This window comes from Lasioglossum baleicum, chromosome 4, assembly GCF_051020765.1.
Source record: "Lasioglossum baleicum chromosome 4, iyLasBale1, whole genome shotgun sequence".
Lineage (NCBI taxonomy): Eukaryota > Metazoa > Arthropoda > Insecta > Hymenoptera > Halictidae > Lasioglossum > Lasioglossum baleicum.
In genome coordinates, this window is record NC_134932.1 from 17,965,241 (window position 1) to 17,986,898 (window position 21,658).

Consider the following 21,658-nt stretch of genomic DNA (forward strand, 5'->3'; position numbering starts at 1 on the left):
TGTGGGTTACTGTGTGCAAGATTTCTCGCGTGCGGCGATTTCAGCCTCAGTAAAGTAAAATTCTAAATATATAAAATGGGGGTACCTTGAACACCCAGTAAAATATCGGTAATTTCCCGCCAATAGACACTACCGCTCAAAAGTATCCGGACACTAGCGAAATGTGTAAAAGTTACGATTTACGATGGAAGTTTGTTTACAATTTACAAAAATTGGAGTTTGCATATTCGTTATTTAATACAAAAAGTCGCAGAGCTGCATCCACACATTATTTGTGCATTGTTGTATGAAAAAATATAGCTGTTGGGAATCTACATTTTATAGAGAAAAAGGTGTCCGGATACTTTTGAGTGGTAGTGTAACCAGTCAACCAGTGTAACTGTCCCAGAACTGGCCAGAACTCCACTATACCTCGTCAGGTCTCGTCATCATAATATTAGATTCTCTGATAATATATATCAGAGAGTCTGTATATATAATATAGATTATAGATACGTTACTGTTTTGGACACGCATGTGCGAGAAATCTTGCAAAATATCTTACCACTGGCCCCACTGATAATAAATACAGTGATAATCAGTGACTGGTCCAGGTCCAAATACATACAACATACGTATATATATATGTACATGGGTATACATATATGTATAATGTCATTGAATGTTACTATAGACTCTCAAGCTACTAAATAACCTTCAATAAACGAAGTAAGATAGGTGATTTCTATCGATATTTATGTAAGAACGATTGCTAAACCTTGAAAGTATCACCAGAAAAAAATTGCGATTTCATAAAACATGAAGACAGACATCGCTGATCCGTGGTGTGGGATAGATGCTCCAGAGATTGATGACAATAAATGTGTTGATAATTTTGAAGATTCTTTTGTAGAGTATCAATCGGAGCACTTGAAACTTGCCGATTCGGAAGAGTATTTGAAAAAACTATGTAAGTAATTAATTATGTTTGCTTATTTTCGAAAAAATTGCGTATACTAATGCCATACGTCCTTCATATTTCCAAAACACATTTGAATTCAACATTTCTTTACTATATAATTTTATTGTTGTACAGATACTAGACTCAATAACCTCCAGAAAGGAACATCCAAAAAAGATCTAATATCGTCTTTAGTAGAAGTGAAAGAGGATTGTATTGCTCGATTAATAACTTCTGGTTATAAGCTTGAATTGGAAGAGGAAACAGAATTAACTACGAATCCTTTGATAAGACACATAGCACCTCATTTACAAGTAATTATAGCAACACCAACAAGATGCAATTGTTTTAAAATGGAAATACTTTATATAAATTATGTTTATTATGAATATATTTATTTTTTTAGGCTTTAACTGCCAGTGAATCTATTCATCTTCTAAAGGCAGACATTCTTCAAATAATTCTTGAAACTGAACAAGAGAAAGAAATTATAGAAAAATCCTTTACAAATAAGTAAAATTTCATTCATAAATAGAATAATTAGAATAGCTATCTATTTCTCTTAAGACAATATGGCAGTAACAGCATTGTCAGGAAAAGTATTTCTACTGATAACTGGTGCAAGTCGTGGGATTGGAAGACAAATTGCAATATCATTTGGTTCGGTATTAGAAAAGGGTTCACATGCTCTTTTACTGGCAACAAACTTGAATGCTTTAGAAGAAACTGCTAAAAATATTTCTTCTAATGTAACTGTTGACACTGTTAGCGTTGATTTAAGCAAAGCAACAAAAGATGAATTACATGGTAAATATTGAATATATACATATACACATACATAGTGTGCGAGAATCCAAAATTGCCAGGTATCTGATGGTCGAGAGAGGTTGAGAAAGCATTGGGGTCGAGACGAGTTGACTTCCCAATTCCAAATAAAATTCTTGTCCCATTCCGAATCGACATTTTCAGATTCTCGTACACCTCTAGTTACTAAGTATCTCGAATAATCTTTATTGCACGTGAAAATGTAAAGAAAATATATTGGTACATTTTCTCAAAGTCTATCTTTTCCAAATAACAATATTGAATCACATATGTTTTAGACATTATAATGCAGTCTCTGTCTAAGAAGGACAAACTACCAATAGATTTTGATCGAATGGTCGTAGTACACAATGTTGGTACAATGGGAGATCTTTCTCAACTTACAACTGATATGACTAATATAAATACATGGCGTAATTATTACGACTTAAATGTCTTTATTCCTGCTATACTAAATGGTGTTGTAATGAAACTATTTACCGAGCTCGCAAATGCTAGCAAGACAGTTATAAATATTACCTCGTTACTTGGTATTCAACCATTAAAATCTACAGCTTATTATTGTACTGGCAAAGCAGCGAGGGAAATGTTCTTCAAGGTAATAAGTTTCTATATATACAGTAAGACACACACTTTAAATCAGTCTTCAATTTCTCTGTAAGGCTAAAAGAATTAGTTTAGTAAATGACGTCTAATAAATAAGTTGAAAAAATGCATTTGGTCCGAATTGTGATAAACAATAGTAAAAATTTATTTTTACAACTTTTTTAGCTGGACCAATAACGAAAATTTAAAAGATGTGTTTTGTGAACTCGTATGAATAATATTACGTTCTGAAAATTACATTGAAATTGGTTAATTGGTTTACGAATTATAAACAACCGAAAGTGATAAAAAGTCCGAAAATCATGAGAAATTGCAATTTTTATAACTTTTGATCGTTTATGATTCGTAAACTAATTAACCAATTTCAATGTAATTTTCAGAACGTAATATAATTCATACGAGTTTACAAAACACATGTTTTAAATTTTCGTTATTGGCCCAGCTAAAAAAGTTGTAAAAATAAATTTTTACTACTGTTTTTCACAATTCCGATCAAATGCATTTTTTCAACATATTTATTAGACTTCATTTATTAAACTAATTCTTCTAGCCTTACCGAGAAATTGAAGTCGTTTGGTTCATTCATAAAAAAGTTATTCTGATTTAAAATGTGTGGAAACAGCTATGCTCTTTACTGTATATATTAGTTACTTTTTTATTTACGTTACTTTTATTTACGTAATAAATACTTACTTTTTTATGTTGGTATCATGTAGGTGTTCGCCTTGGAATACCCTGAAGTGAATGTATTAAATTACTCACCAGGACCGGTTGAAACTGATATGTTACTCGAAGTATGTAACGACCATGGTGATCAGGAAACTAAAGCCTCATTTAATGATATGTTAAAGAAGAAAACAGTGTTAACGTGTGAGCAAACTGTTAACCGACTTTTAAATGTTCTTAAAGATCATAAGTATACATCAGGTGATCATGTTGATTATTATGACGAATTGTGAATTATATGTAGATATATTGTTCCAAATTTTATTTACATTCCGGTTCTCACTACCTAAGATATTTTTATTAAACTTGCTTAGAAGTGTTGGTTAAAGTTTCATACTTTATTTGTTCGTGTGTTAATATGATATTATATAAAACTATACAAAATATACGCAATTAAATACTCATTTACAATTATACAATTGTAGTTTCTGTGCGTTTGTTCCATCATGTTTTTTGTAAGTATTGATAAAAACCCATGATTATTCACTATCTTGTGTCAGAGGTTCATATACTGCGCAATTGATCTTTCTATTTTGGATTTGTATGTTTACAAGCAAAAGTATCGCAATAGCACAAATCCCTACAGATACCAGAAAAACTGGTAAAGGATAGATAGGTGGCATGAAATGTGCATAAATCATTCCATATAATGCTGCTGCTGCAGCTGGTGTTAATGTTTCTATAGATACTGTCAATGAAAATACTTTACCTGCAGAAATATACCAACATTAGTAATTCAGTATTATACAATTATAAATGGAACTAGTTAACAAATATGACTTTCATCTTGACTCTGATGACTATTGATCGTGTAAAACTCGCACATAAAACGCATTGCGTTCCTCACAAACCTTTGAGTACATAGTTTTCAATGATTATTATGAATTTTGTTTAATAATTATAAAATCTCCTTCACTCATAAGAGACTTCCTTTAAGAAGTTCCACGAATGTAGCATTTTTTCTAATCCATTGAATATATACTAAAATATAAATATGGAGTAACTATGGACCTTTAGGTATAATGTCAAGTGAACTAACATTTAGTGTGAGTGATAAACAATGTATGTAATTATAATTCAAATTATTTTTACCAGTATCCTTTGAAGGCACAGACTTAGATAATATAGCACGCAACATTGGACTAGCAACACCGGTAAATACACTAACTCCTGCTGATAAATACATATGCCAAGATTTCCATGCTAAACTTTGAACTAGCGAACAAGATAAACTTGAAAATACTGACAATATGGCCACCACCTCTTCAGAAAATCCTAAAATAATAATTTTATTTCCATGATTTTACTTATTATGCTATACTCATTTGTCGAAATACGTATTTATCACTGAACCTGTATATGTTGTCAGAACATTTACTCCAAATATTATTCCAAAAGTTATAAGAAGTAATTTTATTGCTACGTAATCAGAATATTTATCTACATCCCAGCCTAGTCTGGCACTTGTAAATAGATATCCAATAGTCATTTCTCCATTGAAAACGATTACTAACAAAATAATAACACTTATACAGCACCAAACTATGTACCGATTAAAACCATCTCGTTTCTTGGTACATGTGCTAATAAGTTCCTTAACTAAATCTATATCGAACAAACTGCTCAAATTTTTCTGAAAAAGTAAAAGGAGTTTATTATAAAGTTGTTAAATTATACCAATGAAAATAATAAATACATACTGAACTGCTATTAGATATTGTCTCAGGAGTCAAGAAGCAAATATGGAGTCCTGCTATAATGCAACATACAGTAGCAGACCAAAATACACTTGTATATCCATATGCTCGAAAGACAATAGGACCCACTAATAAACCAAGTATAAGGCCAATAAATATTGAAGTTTCCATCCAAGCTAATTGCCATGCCCTATCTTTCTTATTCGATATGTCGGAGATATAGCAAATAGTACCCAACAAAATTATACAGAATCCTCCTAGACATGTATATGGGATATAAGCAATTAATAAAAACCATGGACTAATATCCCAAATAGTCATGAAGGAAAACATTAAGTGTGTCAGTGTTATACCTGTGACAGGGAGGTATAATAACAATAATTATAAGTATATCATTCATCAAATATGCGAATAGTATCTTTTGTAAGATATATATAATACTAACCAACATATCCAAATATTAGTATAGGTTTCCTTCCATGTTTATCACTCCATGGTCCCAAAAATAAAGATAAGAATGTAGGAAAAATGGATTCAATAAAAGTTTTAACCATCAAAATTTCACTTGCTATGGGTTGTACTTTTGCATATATAATTGCAGAACTATTGCTCTCGTGTAAATGTAAACATTCTGATTTGTTTATTCCTAATGTTATACTACAAACACGATACATTATCAGATCTGTTAAAATATTACCTGAAATTAATTCGCACATTTGAATTTAACATTAATTAATTTAACTTTAGTATTAAACAAATTTATTTCATACTTGGCGGTATATTTTTTAACACTCATGCATTGATTTTACTCTTTAAATACAATGTTTACCATAATTAATATGTCGATTACCTGTTATTGCTTGAGCAAATATATATATCATCAAAGGTGGTTGTACAAGTACATAACGTCTCCATCCTTTGATTGTTTGATCCATTTTATAATTCTTTTAAAAAGGTATAAAACTATATATTTAGCACTATATGTATATAAATGTCACACTATGAACAAAAGACTTTTTAAATATTCGCAGAACAATTAATGTACATTTAATGTAACAAAATTATATGTACAATCTGTATACATTACAATTTTTTGGAAGAACTGTCACGTCTGACACTGTCATTGTTTAATTCTTTGTGTATTTCCAACGTGCTACGTCATTCGCTATAAGTGACAGATAACTTTGTATCATTATCATTATTATCATTTCTGTTACCGTCAAATACATGCCTGGTACATTTTCATAGATAATACTTCATAAGTTCGGTCATTCGCGAAAATAACCACTACTTACATATAACCTGTTGCAATCGTTTTAAGTGACCAGCTGATACTGGTCACAGCACACAAATATTATTCTTATATGTATCATAATATATGTACATATAATCACTTATTGTAAGTACAGAATAGTATAGATGCAACTAATATGTATAAAGGTATATGCATGTATTCTTCTCTGAAGTCTTCTGTGGTGACGCGCCAGTCGTCATATGCACAGTTTTCATAAAAATATACACAAGTAAGAAAGAAGTAGTTTCATTCGAACAAAGTGATTTAATTCATCCAGAAATATTATGTTAAATATGAAGTATACTTGAAACAGTGTCAGTTCGTCACAACCTCAAAAGACAAAGAATTGTGATCCATATTTGAATAAAAGCTTCTGCTTCAACAAGGATTATCCACTTATCCACATTGATAAGTTTTACGTTCGCATTTTTTATATATATGTGTTACTGTCACTCTATATGTATACGTACTACGTATGTATACATATAAATAGTATATAGTATATGCACTGCACAGGTGACTGTGACTACGCCTACGACTCGTTCGTGAATGTTCGTGAACCATGTGGCACGTTAATTAAATTTATGTCAGAGATATACTCTCTGTTTATGTACCGAAAATTGATCATGTTTCGTGACAGAGTTTATTACGTTTATAAACCTAAAATAAGTTAATACAATATGAATATTGATAATATTAGTAATAATAATAACAATGATAACAGTAGACTAGCAACACCGTCAGAAGAAGATTGCTGTCATAATGGATGTAATCCTTGTATCTTCGATATACATGCAAAATTATTGGAAGAACACAAAAAGAAAGAAAAAGGAAATGTGAAAGTACAAATCAGTAACAATATATTGTGTCAGTTCTCATATAAGAATTTTGTAATAACCGACATAAAAGAAGCTGCAGACTCTTATATTTTACTTTCTCTGAAATATCAAGGTAAATTTCTCACATAACACTTTTACCTATTAAAATATATATACATATAAATACCCAGTCAGCCAGGCCTGATACATACATATACCCATGCAAGATCAAACATTTTGCTTACTAGGTGTATATATAATAATTTCTATATTATTCACAGAAAATGATACAAAGAACGATGCATGTTTATTAATTGAACCAGGACAACATGTCATGTTACATTTACAAGATGCAACTAAACCATTCACTCCTCTTTATTATACAAATGACAGTATTCAATTTTTAATTAGGCTTTATCAAAATGGAAAATTTAGTACATATTTAAGGCAAGCAAGGATAGGCAATGAAATTCGTGTAAGAGGGCCATATGGGAATTTCAGCTATACATGCAACAGGTTTGAAGACCGATTATTATTGATTATTATATTTTAGTCTATTTTTTACAAATTACTCGAAGATAAATAATAATATAATTACTAGACTACAGATCTTTATGCATTTATAGCAAAATTGAGTAGATGAAATATAAAATTGTTGAAAAATTTTTAAAAGTGAAGATGTCAATATACATATGATTTCTCCTCTATTAAAATCATTAAGGGAATAAATAACATTCAATTTAGTTTCTATTTCTTGCAATCAATGCAGACAATTTTTATTTTGCATAAAGATCCATAGTCTAATAATTACCAACAAAATAATGATTGCTTATTTTAGTTTTCAGAATATAGTTATGTTTTGTATGGGATCTGGAATAACTGCCATGTATCCCATAGCTAAATCAATTATAGATAATGAACTTGAAGAGACAAGGATCCATTTTATAGGATGTTTTCAAAAGATATCACAAATTCCGTTGAAAAAAGAATTGCAAGTTCTCTCGGATTATTGGAATTTCAAATCTATATTATATATATCACAATTGTTAAGTATGTTGAATATCTTCTAAATATTTATTAAATTCAATTATTAGGAGGTTGATTAAGTTCTCGCTGTTTTTTTCACTAACTTAATTCTTTATTTTTGAAAAATTAGTAAAAAACATGTCATTGAAAGTCTTGTCCATCGCTAGCCACTACTTTTTCCCATCTTTCTGGCAGCGTACGAATTCCACTAATTTGAATTCCATCCAATCTGCATGTTATTTCCAACAGAGAATGATCGCCGTAAGTGTTCACAAGAATTCTATGTGCTTCAGCTGCAAATTTTTTTTTAGTAAAGTAGTACAGTAAAATTCCCTGCAAATACTCTTTTTTTTGGTACGAAATTCGCCATGTTTAGCTCTATGAAAAAGATAGTTGTTTAGACTTCGGTGGAATGGGCATACAGTGAATTTCACACTTTCTTATAGTACTTCTTTATGGATGCGTTATCATCTTATTGTTAAATAAACTACATGCGCGCAGTTCTGGTAATGCTATCTGTTTGAAACCAGCGAGAACTTATTCAATCTTCCATACAAAAATATTAATACAATAATATATTATTAATAAAATTTTGATATTGTATAACATTTTTAATACATATCTTTAGTTTCGATCTAATATTGACTAAGACTGTAAACACTTATGTTTCAGATGAAGTTCACAATCTTCATGGTGTTGACATAAAATCTGGCCGCTTACATGAGGAGTCAGTTTACCAAATTCTTAAAAAGAATGTGAATAGCACAACGTTAGTCCTAATATGTGGTTCTCCAGAATTCAACAACTCTGTTGAACAATGGACAAGAAACACGAATTGTAATCACATACACGTGTTTGAATAATAAACTGTCAAGCACAAATATCACGTGATTGACTTTAACTAATGAATTCGATGAATAACGTTTATTTAATGCAACATGATATACTTTCCTCACAGTGTGGACAATTACCATGAATATGGTCAAATATAATGTGATTACCAGCAACAGCTTGCAGCCACTGAAACAAATATTCTATGTATGTCAAAAGGCAAGTGTATTTTTTGTGTAATTCCTTAGTCTTAAAAAACAAACATACTTTCAACAAACAAGACGTGTGAAAGTGTCTTCTACATTTCTCATTATTGCATATTTTATCAGGTAGCAATTCGTTGTCTGATACCATACAGTAGCAAATGCAACATTCTTTATCAGTGACAATAGCATTTTCATCTTCTACACACTCGTTTACTTCTTCTTTCGGAAATTCTGCTATATTTAATAGCATCATTAAGTTGTCTATGATATGGTGTTTAGGATTCCAATTCTGAAAAGTATCGAAATATATAATATTTTTATATTATAAAGTAAGATTTATCGGATATACTTCAATAAGTTTATTATTAAAGTGTGTAATATACGTATAATTAAATATATATTTACATACATGAACGTTCTTAGATATCAAATCGTTCTGTAGCTCAACTTCTGTCTCACTACCCATGAATTTAATTTCAGGTAAATCCATAGGATTCAAAGGATTTATTCTTACAAACATTGATAATGATGGTGTTAGAAAAACTCGACGGTAAAGGTGATAAGGTTTTGGTTGCAATGGATCTAGTACCCAACATTGCCTATGTAGTAAAAAATAAGATTTCCATATTTCTTAAAAGATTGAAGACAAGTATTTGAGAAGATCAAATACATCAATCTTACTATAAGATTGACTTACTTATCGATTTGTTGTAGATTTAGCCAAGCTGTTTTAAGCATTTCGACTTGCACTTTGAATTTACTTCGTGCTATATTCAATGTTGATACGTTTTTTTCAAAAGGTCCAAAACCAGGAATTTCAGGCAGATCAGAATAAATAACAGTCCATGGACGAACTCTGCTCTTTGTCCTTTGCAATTTTAAACAGACATTGTTCATTGATAATTTGAACGTGTTTAAACTAGTGTCAGATAATAATTGGACATCCTTCAAAAACATGAAGTTATGTAATGTGTATATATTTATGCAAATTGTTGTGGATCAAAAGTATTAGTATTAAAAATTGCATACGTACAGATGGAATCTCAAGAACAAGTTTTAACTCTTGCCATATGTCTAGTGCATTGTTATCTGTTGCATCATACATGTTATCTTCAATATAAGCAGCATCAATAAAATTACTCTGTTCATATTACAGTATATTAATTGTATATACTTAAATGTAAAATTAATAAGTGTAAGTAACAAATAATTATTAACCCTTTAACAATTAAACCACCAAAACTGAATGAAAAGGGCAAAAGTATGTATAATCAATAGACAGCAGATTTTATGCATTTATGACAAAAATAAGTAGGTGCAATTTGAAACAGTGAAAATATTTGAAGAATTTAAAAATACTGTTATATTATTTTCAACCTATTAAACATATTAAGAAAGAAAATAAATTTCTATTTCACTGCAGTTTGTTGCAATCAATCAGGTAGAACATTTTTATTTTGCATAAAGATCCCCTGTGTACTAATCAAAAAAGTTTAAATACCCTGAATAATTCAAAGACAGTGGCAACATTGTAGAGAATTATTCTTTTTACATACTTGCATATAATATACCTCACAAAAAAAAACTTAAACTTTTCTATAAAACTTGAAAGGAGTTATAAGAAGTTGATATAAAATATGTAAATACTTGATGTATTTTTTTCCACTTACTATAAGCGATTGTAATTGCCTCAAAAACAATGACACTTTAGTCGCCTTTGTCATTAAATCGTTTACTTTATTACCGAAGCTGGTAGAATTGCGAATAAGCGTAATTTCTTCACCAAAATTGATTTTTGCATCGTGCAAGGATGGATAACTTGGTGCGGTCAGCTTTAATTTGATTCGAATGCTACGACCGGAATTAGACCGACAAGATACTGTCAGAAATCCCCGCCAAACGACTGGCGTTTCAGAAATTAATATCATTTCAGGATGCCATTGAACAATAGAATCATAATCATTGTTAGCCATTATGCTTAATAAATTAAACGGACACAGCAAAAAACAAATGATAATAATTGTTGATCAATTTTTGACTTCATACTGGTATCACTCAGTATCACTACCACACTACCACCAACTATATAGACTACGGTACTATACCTATACTACTACAGACTGCTACAGACTAGTACAGACGAGACGAGGTATTGTATTGTATTATATCCTCGACGTCCTCGTCTGTGTCTAGTCTGACTAGAGTGGACTAGAGTCACTGATATCAGTGACTAGAGTAGGCTATGGTAGCACTGAAAGGACTCGCAAAGGAACCCTCCGATTGGTCAGGCGCACACAGTTGAGTCACATGCGCTCTCACCATTCGCTGAGAAGATTTTACACACTACTTCAAATATATCGCATCAAGTGACGGTAATTTCTGTCCTTGCTTTTTTGAATATAGCAGATTTATTTATTTGATTTCTCGATAGATAGCTTTCCGCTATTTACTACGTATGCATACTGCTCATTGACGTACCTATACATATATATATATATATATATATATATATATATATATATATTGTATATCTAAACAATACTTTTCTGAGACAAAATTGTTAATGATTTCAGTTAAATTTGTGTTTCTAATTATTTGCATACAATTATTAAAAATTTGTGCACATAATTTTGATTAACATATTTCATTCGTAAGGAACCTATACTGAATATATATATTTAGATAAATAAGAATTTATCACATTTGTCACTGATTTTGAATTGAGTCATTCAAAGTCAAATGACCTTCGATGAGAATCGGTATTCGTGCACAAATATGTAAAATGTTTGCACACACGGATGGAGTTGATGTATTTAAACGCCGTTATCATATGTCACTTTCGATAGTAAACATTCCATTGAAATTAACGCTGCATTTTCTATTTATTGTTCCCTGCAGACAGTAAAAAAAAGTGATGATGTCGCATCGTACCACGTGTGAAGTAAGTAAGTGATACCTGGTGATACTTAAATGTTACAACTAAATATATACATACTGTTTTTCAAACGTGATGTTTTCTTTGTTATAGGTTATGAGTCATATTTCGTTCTGTTAGCTTAGCTGTTAGCTGTTAGAGTTATTAATCTGTTACGAATGTGAAGTCGTGGACGTGTACATGATAAGGAAACAATAGTAAAGAGAACGTATGAAACATATATCGCAGCATAGCTTTAAACTAAAAAAAATATATATATACATATATATATTTACATATATTTATACGTTGTGTGTGGATGTGTGAAATGATACATTTTTATTATACACATAATAAAATATTAATTTGTCATAATGGAACAGAATTTCTGTAAAGAGTATTTACGAATGATACTGAGATGTATTTAATCAATAGTAAATTTATTACAAGAAATGCATATAATGATTAGTAAACAATATTGTATATAGAAGAATACAAAACAAAGAAATCATATGAATTATAATAATTCTTCAAAGGAAAGTGCATAGTATTATATTTAATTTTATTCAAAGTATTATTAAAAAACTAAATATATTTCCTATATCATATGAAATGATATATGTATGTAGATACAAATTGATATAGTGATTTATAAGCATAAAAAAAAGCAAACTGAAAAAGTACAAAGTAAAAAGAGGCTTGTAAAGCTAATATTAACACAGTACATTCTAAAATCTCAAAGAATAAAAGAAGAATATTCTGTAGTAAATATGAGTGGAACGTTAAAAGACCAACCATGGGGTCTCAAAGTATTAGAATCCACAGTTTTGAAATGCTGTCCCCATCGCAGAGTAAATCGAATGTCATGGCATCAAGGTGGTATCTTAGCCCTGACATATTTGGCATATACTTGCTATCATATGACACGGAAGCCTATATCAGTGGTGAAAAATGTATTGAGTCTTAATTGTAGCAGTTTGTCACCACCTCCAAATTTTTTAATTAATAGTACCAATAGAGATACGTGGTGTGATTGGGCTCCATTTGGTAAGTGCAAACTTATCGCTAAAAATAATAATTCTGTAAAAAAGATTTCTATACTGTTTTATATAATTATATAATTTTCAGATACCGAAAATGCTCCAGCACTACTTGGAATGTTGGATTCTGCATTTCTCTTTGCATATGCAGCAGCAATGTTCCTCAGGTGACATTAAAGTGAGCTTATTTATGATACAAACAATAAAGAAACTATTTTGATCATAACTTTATATTTTTCTTTATAGTGGTTTCATAGCAGAAAGAGTTAATCTACGTTATTTTCTTACATTTGGTATGCTGGCGTCAGGTATATCATGTTATCTTTTTGGTATTGCTAGGCCATACAATATTCATAGTTTATGGTACTTCGTACTTGTTCAGGTACATATGCATATTATTAAACTACAAAAACAACTGCTGGGGACAAAATTAAGTGGACACCTTTTAAAAATTAATAACTTTTTCAAATTGGACCAAACAACTTGAGGTTTTTGGGATGTTAGAAGGATTAGTTTGTTCAACTTTGTGCATATACATATGAAACTTATTTAAATCCATAAAAGGCATATTTCAAGTTTTCAGTCCAGGCACAGATAAAAAAGTTAAAAATCGTGACCTTCACTTTTTTCTTTGAAATTCCGAGAAATAGCAATTTAAAGAAAATTTCAAACGATTCGACCAGTCGTTTGGGCCAATTTGAAAAAAGTTATTGGTTTTTAAAGTGCGTCCACTTAATATTGTCTCCGACTATAAATCATTGTACAGATTATGGTGCATATATTTTATTATATTTTATTATTGATTTTCTGTAGGCAATTGCTGGTGTCTGCCAGACATCAGGTTGGCCAGGTGTAGTTACAGTTGTTGGAAATTGGTTTGGTAAAGGAAAACGAGGATTAATTTTTGGAATATGGAACTCTCATACATCGTTAGGAAACATTTTGGGTACTATAATAGCTGCTGAATTTGTGGAATCTGATTGGGGCTTAAGTTTCATGATACCTGGAATCACAATGGGCGTGGCAGGATTTGTAATATTTCTATTTCTTGTACCCAATCCTGTAGACATAGGATGTATACCACCTGTTCCTCCTGGATATAGAAAATTTGATGTTATCCACAGTTCGGATGAAAGCAGTGATATAGAAGATAGTGGAAATTGTAATAACGATGTTGAAGATGTAAGTTTAAAAACACTTTTTGCTACTTAATGGAGTTCTTGTATGGTTATCAGCATGCAGTGCCTTGATAGAAATACTTTATAACCATTGTTTTGATACTATGTACTCTGCACTTGAATGGTACAATGAGCCAGAAAAGTAATTGCACATTCAGTCATATAATCGAAATTTTCTTAATAGTCCACCATGTACAAAGTAATATGTTCGTGCAGAATGTTGAAAGTAATATGTTCTGCATGTAAAATTATTAAACAAACTAAGTGTGCGGACACTTTTTTGACACACTGTAGATAATTGTTTGAAGGTATTCCATGTATGTATACGATATAATTATAAAACATGTATTGCATCTTTTTCAGTTACATTAAGCGCTTTTTACTTTTGGACTCTATTATAACTTTGTTTTTAATTTCATGTATTTCGTATGCTATACAAACATTTATACATATATTAAAATATTGTCATAAATCCATAATTATTATATTTTTACTTCTTTTGCACATGTTATAAGCTTACTAAAGATAACTCATTTGCTGTACTTAGCGTCTCATCTATCGCTGTGCCTACCGCGAACAGATTGGTGTTAATGTAAGTGCATGCTTTGTTTTTTACATAATTAATATTGCACTTTATATAACTGGCTTAACATAAAATATAATTTATTTCTTTATTATATGTATATATAAGTATACTCGTACTACCTTCTTAATACATACCTATTAAAATAAATATTAGACTTGAATGCACTTATGTTTCATCACTTACTATTATCGGTACTTACGAAGAAAATTTGTTTAAAGGAAACAAGTACAAGATCTGAAACTAGCCCAATATTGTCAAGGCATAGACGCCTACACGATCATCATAGAGGTGATGCAATTGGGTTTATAGGGGCCCTTACTATTCCTGGAGTTATAGAATATTCTCTTTGCTTATTCTTTGCGAAGCTTGTAAGCTACACATTCCTGTACTGGTTACCATTGTATATTTCAGCATCAAGTTAGTAATCATTGCATTATAATTCTATGTATAAGATGAATCGCAACGAATATAATACGAATAACGAAAATAGCAAATAAAAATCTTTTCTCATAATAGGACTCTATAGGATTTCTGTTTCTCTTATCTTACATTGTGCATTATACATATACTCATTACACATTTTGGACACATAATAAATATTTTGTCTTTTTTAGCTACCTATAATGCAACATTAAGTGCAGATATGTCTGTCTTATTTGATGTTGGTGGTATTGCGGGTGCAATAGCTGCTGGTGTTTTGTCTGATTATACCGGTATGAGTGCTGTAACATGTGCAGTTATGTTTGCAGTTGCAGTTCCCGTAGTATGTACTATTATTTTATGTAAACAAAAGTCTAAATATTATTATTATTCTCTAAACATAAATATTCTATATGTAACGTGTATTAATTTATATGATCTTGATACAGTTATTTATATATGACTTCATTGGAAGTAGTACGGGTTTGGGTATCAATGTAGTGTTACTACTAATAGCTGGACTACTAGTTACCGGGCCTTATGCTTTGATAACAACTGCTGTATCAGCTGAACTAGGGACTCATCCTAGTCTAGGAGATAATTCTAAAGCTTTAGCTACAGTCACTGCCATCATTGATGGAACAGGCAGTATTGGTGCTGCTGTTGGTCCATTACTAGCAGGATTAATGTCACGTTGGAGTACTTGGCACAATGTATTTTATATGCTCATGTCTGCAGATTTACTGGCATTATTGGTAATTTGCTTAATCAATGACAAATATTAATATAAACGACAATTAATAATAAATCTTTTATTGTTTCAGCTTTTATCACGATTGATTTACAAAGATCTACAAATATATTTCTATAGGAGAGCTGTTTGAATTCGTTTTGTGTCGAAGAAAGAATAAAATGAATATATAAATTATGTTAATCTGCATTTGAAATATTAGTTTTTTTTTACAAATATTATAAAATGTATAAATCATTGTAGTTTATACATATGTCTAAAGCTTATGTGTTAGAAATATTTTACTTGAATACATTAAAATAAATGCTATATTTTATATATGAAGGAGTATTACAATTTAACCAAATGCAGGACAAGAATATTACAGTCTTGCTTTTTATTTATATATTAAAAATATAATGGTTGGTTATTGGTAACTAAGCGACAGTGAGCAAGTCAAAAAATTAAGGAATACCAGTAGGAATTATGTAACTAATTGAATCTGCAAATTCACCCCATGCTGTCCTTTGCGTTTGAAATGTAATGACCCATGCTAGAAGAACAGCTGTCCATATAGCTGCTCCTATTGCAGAGAATATCACATCTGAAATTTTAGTTTAATAAAATATCTGTTATTGAGTCTGCATTTATACACAATAATACTAAGAACATACAGAAAAAATCTATTGGGTTGGCAAGAAATTAATTTCGGTATTTTAAGATGAAATAAAACCCAATTCTTTTATTCAAGCAATGAACTTTAATCAGTAAAATATTTTCCATTTTGTTCAATGATCTTTTGCCATCTTTCTGGTAGCTTCATAGTTCTGCGCTCATGAAACTTCAAAATTTTCCCAAATTGGGTTTTATTTCACCTTAAAATATCGAAATTACTTTCTTGCCAACCCAACATTATATAATTTGTAATTGTCAAATAACATTAATAACTTTTTCTATAATATTTTAATCCTTCAACTGCAGCACACTTTCGCATAGAACCATCAATATGTAAGGTTTAATATTTAATGCCAGTTGCTGTGACTGACTGATGCACATTGTGCTCATTGACCAAAATGCACATTTCGTTCACATAAGTGTGCAATATGTTTATAAAGAAAATATGAAGAAAAATATTCGAAATTGGTAAAACAGGAAACGTGTTATAGTAAGAAAAATTTAGAGTATGTATATATGGATAAACATGTGAAGGTTAATATGATATATAATAAAAAAGCATTAAAATAAGTATATTTGAAACTTACATCTCTTTATTTGCTTTTGTTCTTCATAATGTGGAGCAGTAAAAGCTTCCGTGGCAAACCAAATAGCGTTTATAGCCCAAAGAAATGGCAAAAAGGCAAACCCAGCTATGACACAAACTCAATGTATTCATGTACATTTTACATAAAAAATTGCAATATTTCTAACGAAGCATTACTCACCACGAAAATACCATTTACAAAGATATAGTTTTTTGTCATTCGAAATCTTTGACAAATCCATTGTGACAATTAAGAACTTTTAATGTATAACCTATATCCTTGTTTTAAATATTCAAAAATGCATATGCATAATAGTTACTCCATATAAGGAAAAGGTGCATTCAGGTAAAATTAAAATAATTACTTAAGGCATTAACAGAAATTGAACAATAATATAACAAATGCATTTGTGATGTGTCAAACCAAAACCTAAGTTTCTTTCGGATTAAAAGCGTTACTCACGTTTTTCGGTAGATGGCGTACCAGTATACTAAAGGGATAAGAAAGAATATGTGCTTTAGTGGTTCTCATGAGAAATCGATTGAACGCATAATTCATTTATGACATAAATTGGTCGATGAAATCCTATTGTTTATTTTACATTTGGAGAAGATGCACAAAGGACTTCCGTTTCATATAACAATCAAATACTGCATCACAGTTAAAGAATTTCATGGTAACAGATGTAAAGAAAATTCTGAATGATCACCACTTTTCTGTCTGCAATGGTGGGGTGTGAGTCACGTGACTGGTTAACTTGCCGCCCCGCTTGTCGCGCGAGTATTCGTGACCAGCCATTTTGATTAGTAACATGGCGTCAGCGGAGATTAATATGGCGTCCTCGGACATAATAACCGAAGTGGAGATTCAACCAGATATCCAAGAGGTTGAAATAGAAACAATACCGGTGGAAATACCCTGTGAGACTGTGGAAACAACTATCGAGGGAGAGGATGGGCAACCGATGATTGCCCTTCAACCACTTCCAGAGCCAGGACGCGAAGAAATCATACTACAGACGCAAGAGGAAATCGTCGGCAGTGATCCGCTAAGCGTATACGATCAAATCCCGGTTCCAGAGAACGATATTTATGTCGAGTCGAGTCCCGGTCCATCAAGGAAAGGTCCCAAGAAGGCCAGAAAGAGCGGCACGGCGAGATTTCGAACGACCGACCATACGATTTTTGGGGAAATGGGCTCGGAAACGAAGGCTAGAAAGTGGGAGCAGAAGCAAGTGCAAATCAAGACGCTCGAAGGTGAATTTTCGGTGACGATGTGGGCCTCAGGTACCGATGACGGTAAGTCTTTATCGTTTATTTTCTAACCTTCTCTGCTAACTGAAAAAATAAAACACACCGTGATAACACATTGCGAGGTTTTGCAATTGGTATCCTATCTCTATGCACACTGTTAGTACGCACTTCCGGTGGACTCGAATCAATACCGTGCTTTTCTTACGGGACTGTCACAGAAATCAACGAATTATTTTTGAATTCTTTATTATCCACGATTTCATTGACAGTTTGCGTTGTTTGTTTTGATCGAGGGAACGCCATTATGCTGCCAGGGGGCAGCCATATTTTGAAAATGGCTTCTTTTACGTGGATCTATCTTCCCGAGTGATAATGGCGGAGATGCACTTACAGCAGAACAAGCAGAGCTCCGTGCTCTCGTTATCTTTATTTTACTCAATGCATAACGTCAATTAATTATTTACTCTTAGTCGTTGTATCTGTATTAGCTCTTGTATATTTATATTAAATAAAATCCCTAATTTCATGTTTTAATTGTACAATTATTTTGAAATATTAGATTTATTCGTGCAATATGAAAGTCGTCTTGACTTCTTACGTCATGCTATGTAAAACCTATCATTTTTATAGAAACAATTATGGATGTCGAATTTATTTGAAACATCAAAATAATATTAATGTTCTCTAAAATAACGCATTTCCGAGTTTTGGATGATGACATGCAAAAAATGTTATAAAATAATTTTATTATGTAAATTTAGAAATATGAATGTAAACCATGGTCATCTTTGTCGCACATCGTTTTATTATATAAATAAATGATTGAATATATTCAATGAATACATCTGGAAATAACTGTGATATAACAATAGAATAATTTTTTAAAAATATATATTTATATATACTTTTAATCATTTAATGTTATTTAAATATTCGGTAGTATTTGAATTTTGTGTACGCGTATATTTTTAGTCTATTATGTTTAATTTTTTTTCAAACTAATTTTCTGTATATCACTTGTTAAAAATTCGTTAGTTGTATTTTTTATTTGAAAAAATAAATGAAAAGGGTATAATACGTGTAAAATAATTTTCTAATAAAACAGTGTTGTATTAACCATTATTTACTTTTTCATAAGAAACTATATTAATTATAAAATATTGAAATTTGTACGAATTTTTTGGTTTTACATTTTATACACTTGTATATAGTATAGTTTGCTAAAATCGTTGTCACTTTTAAATGTTTTTTACTACATGATAAAGAGCTTTTACTATTAAGTACACATAAAAAATATAAAATCATCCTAACCAAAAATAAATACAGTAGCTTTTGTTTGGGACTGCTTGTTTGTTATTGTTAAAGGGAGTGTCCTATTAGCTCCTCACCTGGTGGATGTTCCAGATGAAGGCTCAAATCCAGAGCCTGATCCAGACTACACAGAATACATGACTGGTAAATCCAATGCCAAATTCAACCACTCTGGAAGCTCTATCTCTGATGGAATGCCAGGTCTTGACCTGTCGGATCCAAAACAGTTGGCTGAATTTGCTAGACCTGGTCACAAATTGAAAGTACGCAAGCCACCTGTTTTAGATGGTGTTGAGCGTACTATAGCCTGTCCGCACAAAGGATGCACAAAAATGTTTAGAGACAACAGTGCAATGCGTAAACATCTACACACCCATGGACCAAGAGTACATGTATGTGCAGAGTGTGGAAAAGCTTTTGTCGAAAGTTCTAAGTTGAAGAGGCACCAGTTGGTTCACACGGGGGAAAAACCTTTTCAATGTACATTTGAAGGATGCGGGAAAAGGTTTAGTCTCGATTTCAATCTTCGTACTCATGTTAGAATTCATACTGGAGACAGACCTTATGTTTGCCCATTTGACGGATGCAGTAAAAAATTTGCACAATCAACGAATTTAAAGTCACACATATTAACACATGCGAAAGCTAAGTAAGTATATATATTTTAATCCTACAAATATCAATTTATTTATTTAGATTCTAATACATAATAAACATGAAATATCTTGTAAAATTTAATATTAATTTATAGATCCCGTAATGCTATTGGAAGACAAGTACAACAAATTCAACTTCAACAACCTCAATTTGTTCAAGTTGAAGTTGCAGACGTGGATAATCAACAGTTCATTGTTTATGCTGATTAGCCCCCCTAAACAATGATCTCATATCCTACTAAACTTACTATGAAATATCGTAATCATTAATTAGTAACCTAAACAGTGTAAATATTTTCATGATACAAGTGATGTGGGCAGGACATTACTAAAAGCTGTTAGTTATCTTAAGAGATGAAATTAATTAATCACTTTATACCTCTGTGCTTGGACGCAAAAGTAAACGGATAACACGAGCACTATACTACCACAAGAAAGAAAAAATAAAGTAAAACTACGCTAAAGAAGGTAGTGTGTCTCCTGGAACATATAAATGGTAGAATGTTGCGCACTGCTCAATCTCATGTCCGAGTAACTAAATGATACCTAGTGCGCTTTCATAACAAAACTGTATATATTTATACTTAAAAGTAAAATATTGTATACAGTATATTTTGGAGAAATTCTGATGAGAATAAATTACAAGATATGTCTTTTTCCGTCGGACTTAATTGTACCATCTAATATACTTTTTACACTATATAATGATAATTGTTAATAGTCATTGGAAAAAAGAAAGGAAAGGAAACATAAATGCGTCTATTGTATATTATAGTTTAATGTCCGCAAAATATGATACCTTTATTCCTGTGAAATTATTAAAAGGTTTTTAAGTGTTGTCTATTGAAATAGACAGTGGTAAACATTGTAAGATCAGATGAATGCGTGTTTAATATTGTCGGCATTGAAAAGGAAAGAAACGAAATATCGATTCATTCGTAAGACGTACGTTGACATGATATATTTTATCCGTGATATTCACGAGTACATTGTGATGTATACATGTGCATCGACGCAATGAAGTTAACGAAGTTGTTAAGAAATTCGTGTCATTTTGAAGTAAGAAGCAATAGTTCATAGATAGATAGATAATATCGATTGTATTAAATGGTGATTGCGTGTATCCCATTACATCGTTATTCATTAATATTCGCATATCACAATTTTATACATGCAGCTACAACGTTAAAGCATACCTACAATTCGATCTATATTCAATAATTCTCACATTATTTATAAAAAGAATTTGGATAATTTATTCAAATCGTGTGAAGTATATTCTTTCATAAATGTTTCTTTACAGTTGTGCATTTCATTTTTTTACAGCTGTGTATGTTCA

General features: G+C 31.0%; 8 protein-coding genes across 16 annotated transcripts; 5 read left to right on the top strand and 3 right to left on the bottom strand.

Moving 5' to 3' along the window:
- Positions 1–133: 133 nt before the first annotated feature.
- Positions 134–1,488, top strand: LOC143208295 (uncharacterized). Its single transcript, XM_076422583.1, has 3 exons — positions 134–949; positions 1,076–1,254; positions 1,347–1,488. The coding sequence occupies exons 1-3, from the start codon at positions 799–801 to the stop codon at positions 1,455–1,457; spliced, it is 441 nt and encodes a 146-aa protein (XP_076278698.1). The 5' UTR covers positions 134–798; the 3' UTR covers positions 1,458–1,488.
- Positions 1,489–1,512: 24 nt separating this feature from the next.
- On the top strand, positions 1,513–3,516 carry Sptr (Sepiapterin reductase). Its single transcript, XM_076422581.1, has 3 exons — positions 1,513–1,747; positions 2,044–2,363; positions 3,088–3,516. The coding sequence occupies exons 1-3, from the start codon at positions 1,513–1,515 to the stop codon at positions 3,328–3,330; spliced, it is 798 nt and encodes a 265-aa protein (XP_076278696.1). The 3' UTR covers positions 3,331–3,516.
- LOC143208287 (putative peptidoglycan muropeptide transporter SLC46) lies at positions 3,342–6,286 on the bottom strand. Of its 5 annotated transcripts, none has more exons than XM_076422569.1 (8): positions 6,090–6,286; positions 5,882–5,959; positions 5,645–5,793; positions 5,240–5,491; positions 4,798–5,147; positions 4,451–4,730; positions 4,190–4,372; positions 3,342–3,806 (listed from the first exon to the last, which is right to left on the bottom strand). In XM_076422569.1, exons 3-8 carry the CDS (start codon positions 5,727–5,729, stop codon positions 3,577–3,579), a joined length of 1,380 nt encoding a protein of 459 aa, XP_076278684.1. In that variant the 5' UTR covers positions 5,730–5,793; positions 5,882–5,959; positions 6,090–6,286; the 3' UTR covers positions 3,342–3,576. The 5 variants fall into 5 exon arrangements, 4 of the variants coding, with proteins under 4 accessions (XP_076278684.1, XP_076278685.1, XP_076278682.1 ...); XM_076422570.1 differs by having other exon boundaries at positions 6,026–6,286; XM_076422567.1 differs by having other exon boundaries at positions 5,645–5,959.
- On the top strand, positions 5,927–8,795 carry LOC143208292 (NADH-cytochrome b5 reductase-like). Of its 3 annotated transcripts, none has more exons than XM_076422580.1 (5): positions 5,927–6,317; positions 6,813–7,039; positions 7,188–7,422; positions 7,745–7,956; positions 8,605–8,795. In XM_076422580.1, exons 1-5 carry the CDS (start codon positions 6,289–6,291, stop codon positions 8,793–8,795), a joined length of 894 nt encoding a protein of 297 aa, XP_076278695.1. In that variant the 5' UTR covers positions 5,927–6,288. The 3 variants fall into 3 exon arrangements, with proteins under 3 accessions (XP_076278695.1, XP_076278694.1, XP_076278693.1); XM_076422579.1 differs by having other exon boundaries at positions 5,927–6,193; XM_076422578.1 differs by lacking the exon at positions 5,927–6,317 and having other exon boundaries at positions 6,494–7,039.
- On the bottom strand, positions 7,950–11,225 carry Fancl (E3 ubiquitin-protein ligase Fancl). Its single transcript, XM_076422573.1, has 6 exons — positions 10,640–11,225; positions 10,003–10,110; positions 9,667–9,914; positions 9,379–9,568; positions 9,031–9,258; positions 7,950–8,952 (listed from the first exon to the last, which is right to left on the bottom strand). Exons 1-6 carry the CDS (start codon positions 10,940–10,942, stop codon positions 8,857–8,859), a joined length of 1,173 nt encoding a protein of 390 aa, XP_076278688.1. The 5' UTR covers positions 10,943–11,225; the 3' UTR covers positions 7,950–8,856.
- A 1,245-nt stretch (positions 11,226–12,470) lies between these two features.
- On the top strand, positions 12,471–16,072 carry Mfs16 (major facilitator superfamily transporter 16). Of its 2 annotated transcripts, XM_076422562.1 has the most exons (9): positions 12,471–12,930; positions 13,012–13,090; positions 13,170–13,305; positions 13,737–14,105; positions 14,649–14,693; positions 14,906–15,104; positions 15,302–15,450; positions 15,557–15,862; positions 15,932–16,072. In XM_076422562.1, exons 1-9 carry the CDS (start codon positions 12,654–12,656, stop codon positions 15,989–15,991), a joined length of 1,620 nt encoding a protein of 539 aa, XP_076278677.1. In that variant the 5' UTR covers positions 12,471–12,653; the 3' UTR covers positions 15,992–16,072. The 2 variants fall into 2 exon arrangements, with proteins under 2 accessions (XP_076278677.1, XP_076278678.1); XM_076422563.1 differs by lacking the exon at positions 14,649–14,693.
- Positions 15,905–17,595, bottom strand: Pen-2 (presenilin enhancer, gamma-secretase subunit). Its single transcript, XM_076422584.1, has 3 exons — positions 17,280–17,595; positions 17,100–17,204; positions 15,905–16,441 (listed from the first exon to the last, which is right to left on the bottom strand). The coding sequence occupies exons 1-3, from the start codon at positions 17,338–17,340 to the stop codon at positions 16,302–16,304; spliced, it is 306 nt and encodes a 101-aa protein (XP_076278699.1). The 5' UTR covers positions 17,341–17,595; the 3' UTR covers positions 15,905–16,301.
- A 268-nt stretch (positions 17,596–17,863) lies between these two features.
- On the top strand, positions 17,864–20,978 carry LOC143208288 (transcription factor YY2). 2 transcript variants are annotated; one of them, XM_076422571.1, is made up of 3 exons: positions 17,864–18,397; positions 19,718–20,312; positions 20,415–20,978. In XM_076422571.1, the coding sequence occupies exons 1-3, from the start codon at positions 17,911–17,913 to the stop codon at positions 20,527–20,529; spliced, it is 1,197 nt and encodes a 398-aa protein (XP_076278686.1). In that variant the 5' UTR covers positions 17,864–17,910; the 3' UTR covers positions 20,530–20,978. The 2 variants fall into 2 exon arrangements, with proteins under 2 accessions (XP_076278686.1, XP_076278687.1); XM_076422572.1 differs by having other exon boundaries at positions 17,865–18,397; positions 19,757–20,312.
- Positions 20,979–21,658: the final 680 nt, after the last annotated feature.